General features: G+C 39.7%; 1 protein-coding gene across 1 annotated transcript; it reads left to right on the top strand.

The window, feature by feature from the left end:
* The first annotated feature begins 11,476 nt into the window (after positions 1–11,476).
* Positions 11,477–14,597, top strand: LOC129768238 (uncharacterized). The gene is made up of 3 exons (XM_055769737.1): positions 11,477–11,614; positions 13,226–13,254; positions 13,314–14,597. The coding sequence occupies exons 1-3, from the start codon at positions 11,590–11,592 to the stop codon at positions 14,382–14,384; spliced, it is 1,125 nt and encodes a 374-aa protein (XP_055625712.1). The 5' UTR covers positions 11,477–11,589; the 3' UTR covers positions 14,385–14,597.
* The last annotated feature ends 8,221 nt before the right edge of the window (positions 14,598–22,818 follow it).

Here is a 22,818-nt window from a genome sequence, read left to right as displayed (position 1 = left end):
CTTGCAAATAATCGACGAGGAATGATGAAAGGCGTGATTTATTCCTTTGAAGTACAACGAATTTTGTGAAGCACATGACAAGAAATTAGGTGTTCTTAATTCATTCGCGTTTCTAGTGTTATATCTATGGAAATCACTTCCTCTTTCAACTCGATCACACAAATATCGAGGCAGCAAACCGTTAACTACTTTAAAAATGAACACCATAGTTAAATAGACAATTCTTTGCTTCACGGATAACCATTTTAGAGCGTCCAGCATCAAAGATGAGGAAGTGAATCTATTACATTTTAGAATCAACCGCATTATTTTATTCTGCAAACGCTGTAATCTCGATATTTGTGTATCATTGGCTAAAAATAATATGGAAGAACAAAAGTATAAATGAGGAGAGATGATTGATTTGTATAGCTGTATTTTGCTGCAAATAGTTAAATCGTTTTTCAATCGGCATAAGATTCCATACTTCTTGGCAATTTTCTTGATGACATTGTCAATGTGAGTATTGAACTTGAGTTTGTCATCAATAATCACGCCAAGATATTTAATCTCCCGAACGCGATCAATGGTCTCATCATCAATTACAATTGAGACGTTTTCATTAGAACGATTTCGCGAGATTACCATAAATTTAGTTTTATTTATATTCAACTTCAATTGCTTATACTTCTGTAGCATACTAGATTTCTATATCATTTCCAAAGATAATAAATTAGAGAATCTTGACGTTTTCCAAAAGAGCAAACATGCAGCTCAATTTCGAAATGTTCTTACGCGCATGTTAGATACGCTTGCATCACATTCGTTCAAGTGTCAAATAACAATTCCATGAACTCATATGGAACATAGCGTTCCATAGCTAATAAATTCCTTTAGCTGACATACAGCATTTCTTAGAACCAATCTGGGTCACGTCATCGGTTCCCAGGCCACACAAGTACTTTGAACCCATCGATTCCCATGCCACACAAGTGCTTGTAATTTGAGCAGCACGCTGAGCAATTATGTTCTTTCTTTCATACAGTCGATCCATTCTAAAGTAAGCAATATGAACACGCCTTCGGTGTGACTGTGTGTACGTATTGGTAATTGTCTATATGAGCTATACTTTTCTGATTGGTGAATTGGAAAAAGGTTGTCTCAAGCTTCTCCCACCATAGATATAGAAAGTGTAATGTATAATGTAGTACTAGAATTAGGAGGTTTCCTTATCGATAAGAAATATGATAAACGGAGTTCTTTAACAACCATGACACGAACCGGAGTTGAATTCATTGAATATCACAGCTCTTTATCATCCAGTCCCAAGAAGGTTAGACTTCAACCATATACTTAAAGAACGCAAATCTCCATTCAAATGTAAAACGACCTGATTCAAATCATTAGCTGCAATGAATAACACAGTATCATCTGCAAAAAGGTTAATATCACAAAATCGAGAAACTCGACGCATGTCGTTGATCTACATAATAAATAAAAGGGGCCCTAATACACTTCCCTGAGGTACTCCAAGATTATTCCCTACGGGACTGGAAATTGAATCATTAAAAATAGTCCGTTGAGTTCTGTCATACAAACAACTTTCAAACCATTTATATGCAGTACTCGTAATTCCAAAGCGCTTAATCGTATTCAACAACAAGGGCCTAGAAATTGTCTCGAAAGCGCGTTTTAGATCTAAGAAAACAACAATTATGGTATCTTTACATTCTAATTTCTCTTTCCCTTTTGCTAACACCAAGTTCAATGCGGTTTCACAGGAATGTTCTTCTCGATATCCCGATTGTTCTGGTATTAGCAAAGCGTTGAGATTTAAATATTGCAACAGCTGGCCTTTCACAACTAATTCAAATATTTTCTCTAATGTGTGCAACATGTTGATGGGACGAAACTCTTCGGCTTTAATCGTTCCAGCAACCTTTTGAATAGGAACTATGAAGGATTCCTTCCACACCTGAGGCACATGCCCAGTTAATAAAGACTTATTAATAAGGTCCAGCAAGATGTGATCAATGACATGAAAGCAATCTTGAATAACTCTAGCATTAACATTATCCACTCCAGCCGTTTTTCCTAAAGAAAAGCAAATAGTTCTAAGTTCATTTAATGTAATTGGGTGAAATCTTTCAAATCTACAATTACTATCAACCGGCTGTTTTATTTCATCAGGTTCATCGACCAATTCAATGGACTGATTGATCAATGAAACACTATTGACAAAATAATCATTAAACTTAGATGCTATAGTCTGTTCAGACTGTTCAAGTATGCCATGAAAAGGTATGGACCGCGGTTTACTATTACTAGGTTTCAATAAAGATTTCAAAATTTTCCATAACTCTTTGCTGTTGTTTTGATGCTGATCAATCTTCCTCTATATATATACACAATGAGTTTTCTTAATCGATTGTGAATATCTATTGCGCGCGATCGTGTACATATTCCAATGATTTCCATCATTTGTTCTACGAAATTTGTTGTACCATTTGTCTCTCTCACGTTTAAGGCGCAAAAGATCCAGAGTGTACCAGCTGTTCGAGTTTTTCAAAGGTACAAACTTGTGCTGATTTGTACACGTTTTCAAGGTAATAGTTAAAACAGCTGCTGATTCATCTAAATTATCGACCTCGAATGGAAAATCCAGGCATCTCGTCACAAGATTCGAAACAGCATGTTTCGAATATTTCCTCCAGCACTGTAATTTAACAAACTCGTCGTTTGCCACGAAATTATCTACAATATTGACAACTAAGGTCTCATCATCGGTTATTTTCAAATTGGTATCAGTGACTGTGTTGATAGTTTCAAAATTGGAATAAACATGATCAATTAAAGTTTTACTGTGCCTGGAAACACGCGTGAATTCATTTACTGTTTGTTTCAAATTGAAGAAATCAGATAAGCGCTTCAAATGGTTCGAATTGTAGTCATCACGCCAATTGATATTGAAATCACCAGCTAATATATTTAATTTGCTAGAATCAAGGAACATTTCGATCCAGTTTTCTAAAATTTCAACAAAACGCTGGTCACTTGAGCTGGGGCTATGATACAAAACACCATAATTACCCATCTTCATGCCACGTTCAACTGTAATGCCCAAAAACTAGTTTCCATCAATAACTTCGATGAGGCGAAGATTGAAGTGAACTGATTCTTTGACATAAATAGCAACGCCGCCAGTATGTCTAGAATGTGATAAACAAGCAGCTACATTATATCCCGGAATACTATATTGATCAAATGATTCAAATGACGTAATGCTACGTAGTTTGTTGACAACCCCGCAATATTTAAATACAGAACATGAAATTGATTCACAATTCTTCTGGAACATGGTTGCTATTTATTGAAATGTAAGCTGCCTTTTTTCAATTCATAAAGTCTTTTGTATACTAAACATTCAGAACTAAATGCGGCATGGTTGACGTCCAAATTCATTTTACGTTCTCTATTCATTTTCAAACAATCAACACATTTCAATACAGTTGACCTGCACTCAGATGTCTTGTGTTTCTGACTACACCTAGAACACGTTTCACAATTTTGTTTGCAATCCGTGCTCTTATGTCCAAATTCTCCGCATTTGAAGCATCTTAACACACTAATCGCGAGAACTACGGAGCACCGATCAAACCCCACATTTATTTTTTTCGCACTCAGTAAATTATTATATGTGTCAACATCTACTTCAATCATAGCGCTATACTTGTTGTATGTGAAGCGTGGATTTTCGAAAACTTTCAAAACTTTTAAATCTTTAATTGCGATGTTTTCATTTTGACTCTTTAAATAGTCAATGAAAACGTCGGAGGAATGCTGATCGCTCATGCCCACAATTTTTAATCTTGGCACCGATATGGGAACAACAGCATGATAATTTTCACCCAAATTGCTTTCAATATCATTTTTGACATCATTTATGTTGGCTCCAGTTGAACACTCAACAATGATGGAGCCATCTCTACCATTCCTAAAATTACAAATTTTGTGTGTTTTTGGATCTAGTTTCGTTTTTGAATGCTTACGAGTTTCCTCGCAAGCTTGTTTGGACTCTTTGGGTTTTATTACAATAACCGACTCAGTCTTACGACTATTTTGCTTGATACTATTGCTCTTTATATTATTATCATTACCATTGTTGGAACTTTTTACTGCCTGCTCAGAAGTGTGCATTTGTAGTGGAACACTCCGCTACACTTACCGATACAGCAAACCGGCAGATCGCTTACCACTATCCCCAGTTTACACACCGAACATTCCATAGCCAACACAGATTAAAGCGGGACGCTATACAACCATACAGAGAAGAGAAATAAAGGAAGAATGAATCGCCACGGCTGCTATATAAGAAAAACAGCACGCCGGGACCAGCTGAAAAAGGCAAAATTAAACAAGAATCGGTTGTTGTGGGCAACCGTTCTCCTACTTATCCTGATTTCTCAACACAAAGGGCACACGAACGAAGATTTCTTTCGCTGCACAGGGCAATATTTCACACTAAATATTGATAAACTATCACAGCACAAAACACAATACTATGTCCACCATGATAATTTTTCAATTTCGTATACAGAGTTGGAGCAGCTGCATCGGTGTCAGGAAACGCGAAAGTTTTACCAGAAGCTCAACGCATCCCGCAAAAGCTTTGTGTCACGAGCCGAAATGTGTCGGAATAAAAATGGGTGTATTCTGACGGACTATCGTGAAGTGACGGAAAGGTAGAAACAGCACTTCGACGAACACCTGAATGCCGGGGAAGAGGACCATGGCGGCGGGGAAAGTAATTTTGTCGGAGGAACAAGCGTTGAAGAGGTGCCAACTCCTACGATAAACGAAGTTAAGGACGCTATCAACCAGCTGAAGAACAATAAATCCGCTGGGAAGGATGGCATCGGAGCGGAGCTTATCAAGATGGGCCCGGAGAAGCTGGCCATTTGTCGGCACCGACTGATTGTGAGAATTTGCGATGCAGAACAACTGCTGGGAGAGTTGAAGGATGGGGTTATCTGCCCGATCTACAAAAAGAGCGACAAGATGGACTGTGAGAACTCAAATTATTATCCGCCGACTATCACCAATTGCGAACAGATTTGTGGGAAGTTATCAGGCCGTTGAAGGACGGTCAACGACGGACCAAATTTTTACGTTGCGGCAGATCCTCCTGAAATGCCGTGAATACAGACTCCCCACGCACCATATGTTCATTGATTTCAAAGAAGCGTATGATACTATTGACCGCCTAGAACTATGGGAAATTATGGACGAGAACTGCTTCCCCGGGAAACTGATTAGACTGATTAAAGCTATGATGGATGGTACGCGGTGCTGTGTGCGAATTTCGGGTGGACTGTCGAGTTTTCATTTGCTTTGCTGATAACATGGGTATTGTTGGCAGAACATCTGTGGCGGTGGCTGAAGCGTACATCAGATTAAACGCGAAACAGCGAAGATTGGATTGAAGATAAATGCAGGTGGAACCGAGGTCGACCGACGCAGCTTAGGCAGTAGTGTAACCATCGACGGCGATGAGTTCTAGGTTGTTGACGGGTTCGTCTACCTTGGCTCACTGGTGACGGCGGACAATAACAACAGCCTCGAGATTCAGAGGCGTATTATAAGCGGAAGTTGTGCCTTCTATGGGCTTCACAAGCAATTGCAGTCGAACACACTGAGCCAATGTACAAAGTGTACAAGACACTTATTCCGTCTGTTATCGCAGGATGAAAAATGGAGCTAGGGCACCCCGATCTTGCTGAAGTTGTTCTATGCAGTGTTCCAATATATGTTGCAATTTGTTCAGGAAGGCACTGTTCTTCGAACGCATTTCCTCGTGGGATCGATTATCAAAGTATGTGCGAGCTGCCTGAATTCGAGATTATTCGGTACCGAAGAATAATCAACCCTCGTTTTAAAAAGGTCATAGATTTTTTCGATCTATTATTTTAATCAATTGAATTTTGATGAAATATTAGTTGCTACAAATTCTCCCGCACGCAGTGCATTCAACTGAGTTGGATTGTCTCTTTTCCGGGAGGTTAAATACTTCCTCGTGATCATGAGGGATCTCACATGGATAAAAACTCGAAACAAGGGACCCGGAATTGGAAATAAAACATTTTTAGTATGCAGGGGAATTGTTAGCTGATTTGTGGAATAACCTAGCAATCGATGGACATCCCGTCAAAGCAGAATATAGGGGAAAGATGGTAAAGACGGACACCTTTAGCAAACGTTGATTTTTCCGTGAACTTCGCAAAAAAATATATAACTATCTCACCGCAAATTGATAGACTAGGTCTCTTTTCATAATAAAATTTGTCTTTGAGGCAGAAATTTTGCAAAATGAATGTGTCCGACTTTAAAAAAAAATAAGATTGAGTCGGGAAAGCCGGACACCTGGGGTGGGAAATATGACCACTATCTGAAAATTCAAGTTCATGTACTTGATAAGTTTTGGTGGTCTTCAAATAGGCCAAATAGGCCTAAAAGGCTTGCAATTTGCAATTTTATTCATGTCCAAAATAGCTTCCGGCATTCGGAATGACAAATCCGGATTAGGTTTTAAAAACCGCTCTGCTTATTCGTCCATGATCTCTGGTTGCACTTGCAAACGTAGTTAGTGGGCATCTGTTAAACAAAGAAGGAGGAGATAATCAATTTGTTTCAAAAACGAAATGTTCGTCTTTGGTCGATGGAGTGTCCGTTTACCCGACATGTTTCGTATTTCATTTTCATCAATATTTCTGGATTAAAAATTAAAACTTCACCGCTGATTCGATAAATTGGAAGAGAAGTGATGGTAAAACACTCATGTAGCGAAAAACACCCCAAAAAATTACTCGATAACAATGAGAACCTTATCTTCTGCAGACGAAAATTTACATCGAGCTGCTCTCTGTAGGTTATTTTTTATTTTTATTAATAAATTTAACAGAAAGCCAGCTAAGTGTACACAGTTAGTGTCACAGGTATTGATACACTGTATTGCAAGTTTGTATATCATTGAAATAAAAAATAAAAATGTAATTTGTTAATTATACAGGGGTGTCCGTCTTTCCCGACTTTCCCCTATTAAGTCCGCAAACCGGGATCCGGGATAGTGAGATATGCGATGACGGTAGGTAGAGTTAGATAGCGGTAATCGTGCCATACACCTGCTATTTTCTGTACACAATGATCAAAGAGAAGCAATTGTGTTTTTTAATGTTATAATTACCTAAATTTCTATATTTGAATCTTCAAGTAGATAATGAAACAATCAGATCAGTAGTAAAATTAAAATAATATTGGTTCTTAGCATTATAACTCCTCGGATTCAACATTCAATTATTCCACGTACTCAGCATTTACTAATACCGTTGGAGTACTCCACCATCTTTATGCGATTGATCATGATATCGGTAAATCATGTTGCTAAAATAACCAACATTGCAGATTACCTTTACAAATTCAATTAATTGAAAAAACACGAACCTACTGTTCCTATCATATTCCAGAGTATCAGGAAAAAAGAACTATCATAGACTCGCATCAAATCAAGAGCACCTTTTCCAGACATTTCACAAAATTTCTTCCAAAACTTTTTGATTTTATCCGATAACAACCGAAACTACCGAGGGAGACGTTTTGACTATTATCGGAATTGTAAATACTAACGCTACAAACAAAGCAACCTGGTGATTACGTCTAGCTATGCGGACAAATGTTCATTGAAACGATTGATTGTCCGCATAAATAGACGCAAGTGTTTTCCAAATGGAAAAAATATGTTATAATCCGCAAATTGATGTCATTAATGCCCTGTTTTGTTTTACCAAAATATGTATATTTTTGCGTTTAAATTTATTTCTGTTTTCTTGGTGCACAAAGAACTGCTGCAACCTATGCTCGATCATTGTGAACGGTTTTTTGACCAAAAATGGCACGAATATGATTGAATGCGAACCGTATTCTCCAGACATGGCCCCGTGTGGCATTTTCTCATTTCTGAAACTCAAATTATCTCTTCGTCGGGCCCGTTTTAACAGCATTAAGGACTGTAACTGCGGGTTTCGGTGCTCAGTGGCACGCACGAAACTCCCTTCAAAAATGCCGCAGGGTCGGCATACGCTTTATTATTTGCTTTGGAAAAAAAACCTCGCATTTCGCTAAGTAGCCTTACCACCCTCTTCCACAACCTATACTCACCTGAAAGCTGGATTGCGACGACTCGGTGTTCCGGTTGTAGAAGGGACGGTTCTCCAAGCTTTATTCTTCGTCTTTCGGGAAATCGTGTACTACCGTATTTTTTTATTTTCCGCGAGCACTCGCGGATAACGCTCTATCGTACTTTTTATCTTAATGCTCTTAAACCCCGGATCGTGTACCAAGTCGTGGCGTTGCAAGTGAGACGTGAAGCGGTTGAAATTCACGCAACCTCGCGCTTAGTTTAATTCCGACGATCTTTTTCTAAACTTCGCAAACTAAAACGCGCTTTTTTAGGGTGTCTCACACGTTCACCTCCACGAATATTCACAAGACATAAACATGAATTCGCTGCATGAACTGAATTGAATTCCTAAATACAACTATAAAAAATTTTTCGATGGTTGGATTTTTCTTTGGAAAATTGTATTGCTTAACCCTTCATAAGGGGGGTCTCCGTAGCCACATTGGTTGCGCGTTCGCTTAGTAAGCGATCGGTCGTGAGTTCAAACTCAGGACCCTCAATTGACCATCTTTGTGTTGTTACAGAATAGCTACGTCCACGCAACAATCATCAGTGATGGAGATCGATCCCCGGTCGAAATAAGATCGATTCATCCATACAACTGCTCTGCTCTGCAAGAAACATCGGGCTGCTGTTCTATAAATAACTCAACAATGATCAATCAACTGTCTCCGCTGTCCGGTTTAACTGGATAATGGAAGAACAGATAGAAAACTCTTACGCCTAAATGGCTACTGTGTAGATGTACCATATGCAATGGTATAGAAGGAATACTGACGAATGACAACTGTGTAATATGCTAATTATAGATATGATAACCATGTGACATGTACACGATTAAAATTCGGCTCTGTTACATCTAAAATGCTAATGAGCCTTAAGGGGATATTCTAGTCTAGAAATCTGAAAAAATCGAAATTTTTTTTACCATATTTCTGTAGTTTAGGCATTCAAGAATATACTCTAGAAAGGACTTATCGAAAATACTATTATTTACCTAGTTAGAGCCATCTTAGTGATGTGGTATCTAACCTGTTACGGCCATCACAATGAACTTCAAACGCGTTTCTCTCGGAACTAGTTTTTTTCTAACTGGCGTACACGATATCTCAAGTTCTACTGAACCGATTTATGTCAAATTTATATGAAAATAATCTGCATACATCTCTCTATCGCATGAACCAATAAAAAATTATAACTTTTTAATTTTACTATTTTTAAAAAATCGGTAAACGCAAAAAAAAACGTTTTAAACAGCATTTTTGTTTTCAAACGGCCGCCATTTTGTTAAAACCCATGTTTTTGACTTGTCCGAGGTTCATGCCATAGCGACATCTTTACTGATTCAGAATCTGTTCGATTTTTTTGTTTCAGATAACCAGAAGGACTGGAATCGTGTACGCCATGGCACAACTTTTTTTTGAACACCCTCACTTCACCAGTATGTAACTATTCTAATTATGAATATTTTTTTTCCGTCCTATTTTTGTTTTATTGTTGAAAGATAGATAAACGAATAATGATATAATGGATAGTAAAAATATTCTTTGTTTTATTTTTACGGAGTTCGAAAAAACGTCCGAAATTCGTGTCTCTACACTAGAATACCCCCTTAAATAAATAAATGGGATAAAAAAAAGTAGTTATCTTAACATAAAAATGTATACGAATAAATTCGGCTCTGTGACAGCTGAATTGCTAAATGAGCCTAATAAACGGATGGGATAAAAAAAACCCTTCATAAAGCCGTAGAAACTAGGCAACGAATCTACACCAACTTCAGAGAACATAATCCTTACATGAGGAATAACCCATATTTACCAATCATAAAAAAAATTGAAACAGTTCAAAAATAGTTGCAATATAGTTGCCACTGCCCGTTAACTCAAAAACATTGTTCGCCTTGTAAATTCACTGAATTGCTCCTTTGGTTATGCAAAAATCAAAAGAATATTTCTAAAAATAATTTACGAAGAAAAATATTAAAATTAGAATTTTTCATCAAATACACCATTTAAGAAAAAACTGCATGATCTTAAACAGTAGATTCTAAATAGTACGTTTGCAGTGAAAACCCATCAACTTGTTGCATTTTCAACGAATTTAAACAGAATTTTCTGCCGGCGCTCTGAAATCGTGGTTTTGTTACATACAAATTGTTTCCCATTTTTAAAATTGGAGTATTGCCAGATCATTTATAAGTTTTTGGTTAAGTAAAATAGTGAAATAATATTCCAAGTGCAGCGAAAAAAATATTTTTCGTGGGGGCAATATAGTTGCCACGGCCTTATAAAGGGTTAAGAAGGGGCCTATTTTGAAGGCGATAATATAAATGCAGATAAAAATTTTCTTTAAAAACACAAATTCCCGGTATATATGTTGCTTTACTTGACCTACCATTGTCATTGTGTTACACTGTTATACAGTGTTACCTGTTGACCAAATAAACAAATAACGAATAACAATAATTAATATATTATGTATTAAACATATGCTAAATGTTAATCTGTTTATCCCCACAAATGTTGCAATGCTAGAATGTTGCAAATTCATACAAAGTCATGAAAAGTCATTATAGAACGGATGTATGTAATAATATACCTTTTCTGTAATCGATATTAAAAAGAGCATCATACCGAGTAACATTTATATGATGATCACAACGCATTATGGGCCAGGGACGCTCGTACAAATGTCGTGCACTGGAGTATGTATATCCATTTACTTTGATAATATGAATGAATCGCACTATTAATATGGATATAATGTCCGGTCGCCAACTGATGAGAAACGGTACAAATTTTTGTCCCATAAAAACGTTTATTCATATCATCGCTGTTTGTTTGTAAATATTTTACTTTGATAAAATTATTAGAATTATTCGCTGTTTGTGAGTATTCCTGTCAGTTGATCTATATTTCAGCGGCACTTGTTCGCTCACGTGCTCTGCTCTGTACTTTTACCAACCGGGGTATGATAACCATATTTTGAACGCTTGGAAAGTAAACAAACTAACAAGCACCGCATGAATCAAGCAGATCAGAGATACCATCATCTGCTATTCTTCTGATCCGAGACACATGTGACATTCAGTCGCCCAGGTGCTTCCCCCTCTAGAAATCAGTTCGAATGGCGAATGGAAAATACTGAAAGAGTGGGTGTACAGAAAAGACAATTTTACAAATAGGTTGAATTTTCATTAGAATCACCCCAGATTAGATTGTGTTCATAGTATAAATACAGTTGGGAAGACCAAAACGATTCAGTTCTTTTTTATGTTTTGTGTTGTAAATAGTAACATATATTGCCTTATGCTAGTCTAAGAAACAGGTGTCTCTGTGCTTTTGTTCGATCGCGTAAATTTAGAAGAAAACATTATGATATGGTTGTCGATTCTTATCGGTAAGTTTCCTGGGAATGATATGTAGGGGAAGGGTGGTAAAGACGGACACCTTAAGTAAACGTTGATTTTTTTCGTGAATTTCACAAAAAAATATATCTATTTCACCACTAATTGATAGTCTTGTTTTTTTATAATAAAATTTGTATCTTTGAAAAAATAGGATTGAGTCGGGAAAGACGGACACTTGGCAGGAAAGATGAACACCTGGGGTGGGAAAGATGGACACTAACTGAAAACTCAAGTTTATGTACTCGATAAGTTTTGGAAGTCTTCAAATAGTTCTTAAAAATAAGTGGACAAAAAGGCTAGACTAAAATCACCTAGAAGGGCTTGTAATTTTTCTCATTTTTTCATGTCTATAACGATGCTACAAAATAGCTCCCGGCATTCGGAATGACAAATTCGGATTACGTTTTAAAAACCGCTCTGCTGATCCGTCCATGATATCTGGTTGCACTTGCAAACGTAGTTAGTGGGCATCTGTTAAACAAAGAAGGAGGAGGTAATCAAATTGTTTTAAAAACAACATATTTGTCTTTAGTCGGTGGAGTGTCCGTCTTACCCGACTTGACTAGTATTTTATTTTCATCAATATTTCTGGAGTAAAAATGAAAAAAAATCACCGCTGATTCGATAAACCGGAAGAGAAGTGTTGGTAAAACACTTACGTAACGAAAAATACCCCGAATTACTCGATAACAGTGAGAACTTTATTTTATGCAGACAAAAATTTACATCGAGCTGCTTTTTGTAGATTACTTTTTTGTTTTTATTAATAATTTGAACAGAAAGCCAGCTAGGTGTACATAGTAAGTGTCAAAAGTATTGAGACACTGTATTGTAAGTTTGTACATCATCAAAATTTAAAATAAAAATGTAATTTATCAATTATACAGGAGTGTCCGTCTTTCCTACCGTGTCCATCTTTCCCGACTTTCTCCTAATTATTGAATATTTTTAGGTTCAGTGCAAACCACGTGTAAATGTAATTGAATTGTAGGATGTGAAAAGTTCAATCGACATAGATGAATTTGGCATTTTGACTTTTATTTTTTATTTGGTGAATCCTTTCTACGTCACGCTGTGGCAACTTTATGATTAACCTCTTCCCGTATTATTCAATACGTCACACATTAAGTGATTTCACTAGCCTGCTGAGCGTTTTAGCGCCCTATGTTATTCAAGTACCCACGAATAAGATTCGATGTTGTACGGTAAAGGGTTAATACACCTTTGATAACCACAATATTCCTTAATTTTTACATTCTGGTTCAATTACTTTCAGTCGTTTGTTCTGCTTTGAAAGATGGTTCTTAATTCAAGAAAAAAAATCTAACTCTACCAATATTACATCATGCTATTTGATTAAAATCCATTTACAGTTTATGAATCATAAGTGATCATTCTAACTGCTTCTCTTCTGATGAAACTAGCATTCATAGGAAACTTCACCATCTCAACAACTTATTCAACAGATTTATGTTCTCCCTCTCTTTAAGTCCATCTATTTTCTAAAATAATAATCAAATGATCCAGTTTATTCTTTACACATGTGCGGAGCGATTGTATATGAGTACTTTAATGTTCAATCGAGCTTTTTTTTATTTCAGCGTCTTGTACAATCTACCAAATACATTCGGTACGACATTCCAAATATAACGCAGCTTCACAAATTTAAATGATGTACCTATTTTGCAGGCTCGAAATGGCTACAACTATGATCGTCCTGGTCTGAGCCCAGGAATCACTAGTTCTAACTTACCATCGTTCACAGGCACCGGCTCCACAGGATATTCTGCATCTCCTAGATTTACCGAAGTAGTAGGGCCAACAACACCCACCTATCAACAGAACAGTTATCCTTCAGCAAGGCCTACAGGTTTCTCGAATATTTCTCCGTCTGATGTCATCGGACTAGGCTCGTTTCAAGATGCTACTGGACCTTCTGGCTTTAGTAATTTAGGATCAAACCCGGGACTTTCTGCTGTCGGATCTCGTTCCAACACAGTGGGTACAGTTCAGCAACGTCCACCCAGCAGGATTGATACTTTCAAACCTGAACAGGCAGAGTCAGAAGGAGGTGATTATTCAGCAATTCCTGGTCAGCCTGGAGTGGATTACTCAATTCTCTCGGAGATTCCTAACACTTCATTTGATTGTAATCAACAACAGTATCCTGGATATTATGCTGACGTTGAAGCACAGTGCCAAGTGTTTCACATATGTGCGCTGAATAAAACATTCGATTTTCTTTGTCCAAATGGTACGATTTTCAGCCAAGAAAATTTAGTATGTGTATGGTGGAATCAATTTGATTGCACTACAGCTCCAAACTTATTCGGAAAAAATGCTGATTTGTTTGAAAACATGAATAACGTTAGCCCGTTCTTGGATGGCTTTTATGGTGTTCAACCTGGTACAGCACCTGGAACATCAAAAATAACTAATCCTAACTCAGGAGTTGCTTCTTTTAAAGGACGTACTCTGAGTACACGTCCTACAAGTTCAACGCTTGGTTCATCGGTTGAACCAACCGGCTATGCAGTCGCACCGGCTGCTGGTTTTTCCGCGTCAAGATCTGTCAGTTTCCAAGGAACAGGGAACATCGCATCTAATACGGGATATCCAGCAGGAAACGCACCATCGGGACTATCCGCTCCTACTGGACCAGGTCCATCTGTCTATCTTGGACCAGGTCAAACTGAGGGCCAATTCTCTCCAACATCCCTTATTTCAACAAAGGATTATCTACCACCTAGGCAAGGATAAGCAAGGACGATATCGATACTAAGGAATGCGGTTTGATTCAACATATTTATGGGATTAGTGGCTTCATATGTTTATATATAATGATTCTCAAATACAAACGAGGAACAGGTTATTTTCTCCAATGTTATATCTAAATAGGATTATAGGAATAATGGTTATGTAAGTTGTAATGGAAATACATGGCTTCAAAATGCTTTAAAAGCATGATAATAATTGTTTATTCCATGCGCAAATGTACGAGTAGCACAAACGATTTAAAACGATTGGTGCCGACGAGGTACCAGGTCGTTTACGCAATGGATTATTTCTGAAAAGTGTCGAATGATTCAAAATAAGGTATAACGGGGCAAGTTGATCGGTTTTTTCGAAGTTCAACTTGGAAGTTATCTTAAAAAACCGGTACATCACAAAAATTGAAATCTGTATTACAGTAAAGGGTGTGTCACATCAAATTGCATCACGGAAAAAACGCTGTAGAAATTTAATTTTTAGGAATTATATCTTCAGCTTTCGCTTATAATCAGATAAGAGTGTATAGATCACGTTGGCCATGCTTCACTGTCAATTTTTCGTAGATTTGGAAAAATGTCGTCGAACGAAAAAGAGCGTCGTGAATTAATCCTGCGCACTCATTTCGAGAATCCGGAGTTGTCACATCGGGACATCGGTAAGATGCTGGGAATCGTCCAATCCACGATCAGCAGAGTACTAAAACGATACTTCGAGAACCTAACCATCGACCGGAAGGTGAAGAACGGCAAAAATGGATGCTCCGTCAGTGAAAAAGATCACAAGCGCGTAGTTAAGCAGTTTAGACGTGATCCGAGAAGTTCGGTCCGGGATGTCGCCAATAAGCTGAGTTTGTCAAGTTAATTCGTCCAGCGGACCAAGCAGCGGGAGGGCCTGCGTACATACAAGGTTCAGAAGGCTCCTAACCGCGACGAAACGCAAAACATGGTGGGGAAGACGCGAGCCCGGAAGCTGTACACCGAAATGCTGACGAAGTCGCATTGCCTGGTAATGGACGACGAAACCTACGTCAAAGCGGACTTTCGTCAGCTGCCGGGCCTGTTGTTCTTCTCCGCAGAGGACAAATTCAGCGTTCCGGAGGAGATTCGCAAGCAGAAACTATCCAAGTTTGCCAAAAAGTACATGGTGTGGCAAGCGATCTGCTCTTGCGGAAAGCGGAGCGCCCCCTTCGTAATGATCGTCACGGTAAACGGGCAGGTTTACCTTAAGGAGTGCCTACAGAAGCGCTTACTACCACTATTGAAGCAGCACGAGGGCCCGACCATCTTCTGGCCGGATCTCGCTTCGTGCCACTATTCAAAGGACGTGTTGGAGTGGTACGAAGCCAACGGGGTCACCTTCTTGCCAAAGGAAATGAACCCGCCCAACGCGCCGGAGCTTCGCCCAATAGAGAAATATTGGGCGATTATGAAGCAGGCCCTCCGGAAGAACCCAAAAGTTGTCAAATCGGAGGCGGACATCAAGAGAAAATGGATTTCTGTTCAAAAAAAACTACAACCTGACGTTGTACAGAACCTTATGGACGGGGTAAAGAGGAAGGTGCGAGCATACGCGCTTGGGCTAGTATGAAAAAAAAGAAAATGCCAAAAGTTGTTTAATAGTTTTTATTTTACTGTCTAAAATTTTCAAAAGGATCGGTCTACTGGGCGAATTTCTACAGCGTTTTTTCCGTGATGCAATTTGATGTGACACACCCTTTATGACAGTTGACTTTTGATTAAAAAAATAGACATTCACACATGTTCCGGAAAATTTCAATTTTCAAATTGTTGGTTGTCGTGTGCATTTTTCAACTTGCTCGTAGAGCAGAGTGAGTTAACCTTTTTGCAGTCGTTGGTCTGCTCTCAGCCACCATAGCAAAGAATCATACTAAATACTTTATTCAACAATGTAATACTTTACATTTTATCTAAACAAATTTTAGTATCTAGTGAACTTTTTCATGAATGTATACGGAATTTCTATGCATATTAGGTAACGGTACTCGGTATACTCGGGTGATTGGTTGGTGGCCGATCAATGAAAGAATATGCAGATTGAGGATGAGAGGCCACTTCTTCAATATCAGCATTATCAACGTCCACAGCCCCCATCTAGCTAGCACCGATGACGATATAGAAGAATTCAACGCGCAGCTAGAGCGTGAATACGATCGCTGCCCAAAACACGACATCAAAATCGTCATCGGTGATTTGAACGCTCAGGTCGGCCAGGAGGAGGAATTCAAACCGGTAATTGGTAGGTTCAGCGCCCATCAGCGAACCAACGAAAACGGCCTAAGACTTATCGACTTCGCTGCCTCCAAGAACATGGCCATACGTAGCACCTTCTTCCAGCACAGCCTCCAATACCGTTACACCTGGAGATCACCACAGCAAACAGAAACACAAATTGACCACGTTTTGATCGACGGTTGGCACTTCTCGGATATCATCGACGTCAGAACCCATCGTGGCGCTAACATCGATTCAGACCACTACCTGGTGATGGTCAAACTGCGTTCTAAACTGTCAGTCGTCAATAACATAAGACACCAGCGCTCACCACGGTACCACCTACGACGACTACAGGAGCCGAACGTTGCTGCAACATATTCGCAGCGTCTTGAAGCTGCGTTACCGGGGGTAGACGAACTGGATGCTGTTCCCCTCGATGAATGCTGGAACACCTTAAAATCAGCAATTAGCAGCACAGCAGAGACCGTCATCGGGTATGAACAACGAGGACAACGGAACGAATGGTTTGACGACGAGTGCCGAGCGCTCCTGAACGAGAAGGATGCAGCACGCGCAGCCATGCTGCAACGAGCGACTCGACAAAACGTGGAACGATACAGACTGAAACGAAGGCAGCAAACACATCTCTTTCGGGGAAAAAAGCGCCGCCTGGAAGAGAAAGAGTGTGAGGAGATGGAGCTGCTTTATCGTTCTCGAGAATCGCGGAAGTTCTTCAAGAAACTAAACGCCTCGCACAAAGGCTTTGTGCCGCGGGCCGAAATGTGCAGAAACAAGGAAGGAGGCATCTTGACGAACGAACGCGAGGTGATCGAAAGGTGGAGGCAGCACTACGATGAACACCTGAACAGCGCGCAGACAGGAGACCTAGACGGCGTTGAGGAGGACTACACCGGTGCAATGAACAACGACGACGTACTACCCCCGACGATGGGTGAAGTTAAGGAGGCCATTAATCAGCTCAAGAACCACAAAGCAGCTGGTAAGGATGGCCTCGTAGCGGAGCTCTTCAAGGGAGGTCCGAGAAAACTTGTAGAGTGTATGCACCGGTTGATAGTCAGGTTCTGGGACACAGAACAGCTACCGGAGGAGTGGAAGGACGGGGTAATCTGCCCCATCTATAAAAAAGGCGACAAGTTGGATTGTGGGAACTATCGTGCCATCACAATCCTGAATGGTGCCTACAAAATTTTGTCTCAGATCCTCTTCCGCCGCCTATCGCCAATAGTAAGTAGATTTGTGGGAAGTTATCAGGCCGGATTCATGCCCGGTTGCTCGACGACGGACCAGATTTTTACACTGCGGCAGATCCTCCAGAAGTGCCGCGAGTATCAGGTCCCTACACACCACATCTTCGTCGACTTCAAGGCCGCATATGATACAATCGACCGACGACAGCTATGGAGGATCATGGACGAACACGGCTTTCCCCGAAAGCTGACAAGACTGATTCAGGCAACGATGAACGGTGTGCGGTGCAGTGTACGGATCTCAGGTGAGCTGTCGGAATCATTTGAGACTCACAGGGGACTTCGACAAGGCGATGGAATCTCCTGTCTGCTCTTCAACGTGGCGCTGGAAGGTGTTATGCGGAGAGCGGGCTTCAACATGAGGGGCACGATTTTCAACAAGTCTAGTCAGTTTATCTGCTTCGCCGACGACGTGGACATAATCGGAAGAACACATGCGACGGTAGCCGACTTGTATACCCGACTGAAACACGAAGCAGGGCTGATTGGGCTTGGGATCAATGCGTCTAAGTCTAAATACATGCTAGCTGGAGGGACTGATCGCAACAGAGTTCTTCTTGATAGTAGTGTTGTGATCGACGGCGACGAGCTCGAGGTGGTAGAGGAATTTGTCTACCTTGGCTCGTTGATAACAACTGACAACAACAACAGCCGTGAAATTCGAAGACGCATTGTCAATGGAAGTCGTGCCTACTATGGGCTCCGCAAATCCTTGAGGTCCAACGAACTCCGACCCCGTACGAAGTGTACCATGTACAAATCCCTAATTCTACCGGTTGTTCTCTATGGGCACGAAGCATGGACGATGCTTGAAGAGGACTCACAAGCGCTTGGAGTTTTCGAACGCCGAGTGCTCAGAACAATATACGGTGGTGTACAGGAAAGCGTAGTATGGAGAAGGAGAATGAACCACGAACTGGCGCAACTCTACGGCGAACCCAGCATTCAGAAAGTCGCCAAGGCTGGACGAGTGCGATGGGCAGGGCATGTTGCAAGATTGCCGGACAGCAGCCCTGCAAAGATGGTGTTCGCATCGAATCCGGTAGGAACAAGAAGGAGAGGAGCCCAGCGAGCGAGGTGGTTGGACCAGGTGGAGCAGGACTTGGCAAGAATCGGTGCAGCCGGGAGTTGGAGAACTGCAGCCATGGATCGGGACTATTGGCGAAAAATTGTGAAGAAGATCTAATCTCTCAATGGGATGTAGTATCATTATAAATAAAAAAAGCTCGGTATAAACAAAATATTATCAGTGTGCAAAGATTAGAGGATCTCTTTCACGGGAAATTAATTCCGACCGTAAAGGGTTAAAACGCTGAGCCACTATGAGTTTAATGCACGGTTTTGCTTTTCGAACTATCTGAAACTATGAAATGAATTTATAAAACACTAAATTGAAGGAGTTTCATATAAACTTTTCTTATAAACAGAGCAGTCACTCGAAACGGGCAATAATGAGGTATATGGTGTGTTCTAGTTCACCAAAAAGAATGAACGAACTGCCGTTCTTTTTTGCTGGGCAACAGTTCATATGAACTGTATACCCAGTTCAGAACGAACTGTGTACGGTAAACGATTAACTGATAATACAGTTCAGAACGAACTGACCGCTGACTGAACTGTGTTTACAGTTCAGAACGAACTGTGTATACAGTTCAGAACGAACTGTGTATACAGTTCTGAACGAATTGCGTATGCAGTTCAGAACGAACTGTATATACAGTTCAGAATGAACTGTGTGCGATGACCGCCGAATGAACTGTGTATGCAGTTCAGAACGAACTGACCGCTGGCTGAACTGTGCATGCAGTTCAGAACGAACTGTGTACGGTAAGCGGCGCATAAGAGAAAAGTAAACGAAAGAGTGATAGATGAATGGTGCTGCAAGGTAAATAGTTCTTAAATTAGCGAATGGAAACAAACGATAGCCCCATGAAACAACAAAAATATTATGTCGGTATTGTCGCTTTCATAAAAAACGCAACATTTCAAGATACGATGGTTTTAAATTTAATTGTTAAATTATTTATCAAATAAAATTTTAATTTCATATTTTGGAGTTCAGGGTAAATATTTCAGCAAGTTGATATGCAAATCTACCTCACTTAGAAAATAAGTTGAAAGCGGAAAGATTTAAACAGTCTTGTTTTATATTATATCATATTGTGCTCGATAATTTTGAGATGGACGTTCGCGGTTTGGGTATAGTTTTGCTATAGCATTTATTGCAATACATCGTAAGCAAAGCAGCACAATGCTAGTTTATGCTGAAAATAATGAATAACGACTCAAACAAAATCAAAATTTCAAAATCAAAGTTTGATTTTCTATTGTGCTAAGTTTTTTCTAGCCAATATCGGACAAATAATGATTAAAACGACATTTTATGAATGAACAGTCTTACATAACATCGCACACTTTTTATACTTGCTTTGACATATCCCTCCACTGTACAAAAGAGTGAGTGAACTGCTCAAAAGAACTAGTTCACTTAAGTGAACGGTTGGTCACTGAACGGTTCATTAAAGCGAACCGTTTTGCCCACGTCTATCACCCGCCACGCTCTGTGACACTGTGTGTCGCTCTCGCTTACGTTACTGCCCGTATAAGACGGCGGTGAAACTGGATGCGGAAAAGTGGTCGTACGAATTTTATGCAATAGTGAAAGTAAACAACCACATTGAGTTGTATTGGTGTGGTTACATTGGTTCCCCCTTGCTTCGTTCGAATTCGTCTGCTTCTATCGAACAACATTGTTTGTTTCTCTTCGTCAGTTATCGTAGAATCAAATTTTCGTGCATACTCCGAGCCAATGTCACCTTACCCTAAGGCCACAGTGATACTGCCTGCAGCTTCTTACGAAAATAAGGCTGCACGAAACGCATACAATCGTGAGAAGTAAACAACCACATATAATTGTATTGGTGTGGTTACATTGCTTCCCACTTGCTTCGTTTGAATTCGTCAGCTTTTATCGAACCAAAATTGTTTGTTTCTTTTCGTCAGTTATCGCACAATCAAGTTTTCGTGCGAACTCCGAGTCAATGTAACCTTATCCTAAGGATGAGCTCTGCAAGGTGCAGCCCAACTGAGTGTGCGAGTCCGGAGAAAGTAACGCAGTAACAAGTATATGCATAGAATGTGGGACCTTACAATAAAGCATAACGGATGTTAACGGCAAGCTTATCGATATAATCTTAGAACGTCACACATCCTCCTCCTTCAAAACAAATTATAGGAGGTTGTGTCCAAGATACGACTGCATTGTTGACGTAGAACTACGCTGTAATTTTATATAAGTCGCTTGTTTATACCTTCGGATATTATTCTATAATGCTGTGAAATTTTCGAAACAACTGCTTAGTAGAATAATCTTTGAAATGGTTTTTCATTGTAGAATCAGTTGACGATAATTGATTGATGATTCATTCTTGCCCTCGCAAAACAATACACTAGCTGATCGTATGTCGCAATTTATTTCATGTCAATGCATTGAAAATTTACCTCGAACTCTATTCCGGTGGCCTTTTTCGCAATTGACATAGACTAGATACATGTTACACCAGCACCATTATTTCACATCTCATAACTACATCAATATATCTTTGGCACCGAATGGAAACAACAACAATGACAACACTTGCAAGTATCAAATATCATGCTGCATGTTATTTAGTATTGCCTCAAAGCAATCGCACTTCTAGGCATCTTTCACACAACGTAAACCAAGCGCCAAACAAGCGTTCGCCATAGCATGCATACAGAACCATACATTGGTGGCTTGAAGCTACTAGGAATACAAATACTTCTCAACATTTTGCGCTATTCTCAAAAGAAACGCTTTTGTTAATATTACTGGCCTCAAAAAAAGTTGCATTACTTTCTCATGCTCGAGAGAAGCGCAGCTGTCACTCTTAGTGGAGGAATTTTTGCTACTGGTAAGCGAAACCTAATCACATACAAAACTCCAGATCGACATTTACTTTCTTGGTGACTAAACAAGCGAAATAAACTCTTTTTGTTAATATCAACAACCTCGAAAACAGTAGCAATGCTTCATTATGATCAATATTAGCGCAAATGCAATCCTAGTTGAAGGCAGTTTTACGACTGGCACGCGAACCTAAATAAGACATTCAAGATACTTGGTATTCCCCAAATATTTTTTTGGAGCATAACCTTAACGCCTGCTTCGCCATAACGTCAGTTTAATGCATTGATGCATTCTCAAAGGCACCAAAGAAACCGTCGGGACATTTTCGATCGACGCGTCGAAATCGCCTATTTTGCTGTTGTTCGATGCGGTGTCACACTCGCGAAGGCTCGGTTCAGTGCGAGCGCTTTTCACTACATCAACATCGCATGCATCATTAGATGACGCTTGCTCGAAATTTCATTTCCCCTGGCAATGCGTTCGTTTTTTGCAGGGCTAGAGCCTGCCTCCCTCTTCTTCTTGCTCATCACACACTACGGGAAACGTCCAATTTATGACGCGGGAAGAAAAACACACGATAACAGGAAAACAGAAAAAGCAAACGATGATATCCAAGTTGGATTACCACTGGTGGGGTCCAATCTTAGATTGAAGCGCAGCGAAAGCAAAGTGAACTGGATTGCTCAACAATCCGATGCCGAATGAAAGTTTGCCTCAGCGAGATCCACTGTTTATACTCAAGGCAAATATTCCCCTTCATTCTTCTACTTTTCCTTTGTTCACGGCGACTTCAAATCCTACGATTTCCCCTTCGTTGGTCGTCGATAAGTTGCTTGTTATTGACAGCTCTGTTCGGGAAAGCACACAAATGGACAGAACGAATGTATGGAAAAATGGAAACGCCTAAAGTTTTCATGAATTTTAACCATTTACAAACCAGGGGATTCTAATGTATAGCATATTAAACAAATCTTAGGGAATTTCCGATT

This window comes from Toxorhynchites rutilus, chromosome 2 (genome assembly GCF_029784135.1).
Source record: "Toxorhynchites rutilus septentrionalis strain SRP chromosome 2, ASM2978413v1, whole genome shotgun sequence".
Classification (NCBI taxonomy): domain Eukaryota; kingdom Metazoa; phylum Arthropoda; class Insecta; order Diptera; family Culicidae; genus Toxorhynchites; species Toxorhynchites rutilus.
The sequence above is the reverse complement of the archived record's forward strand: the minus strand, read 5'-3'. Positions and strand labels throughout refer to the sequence as shown.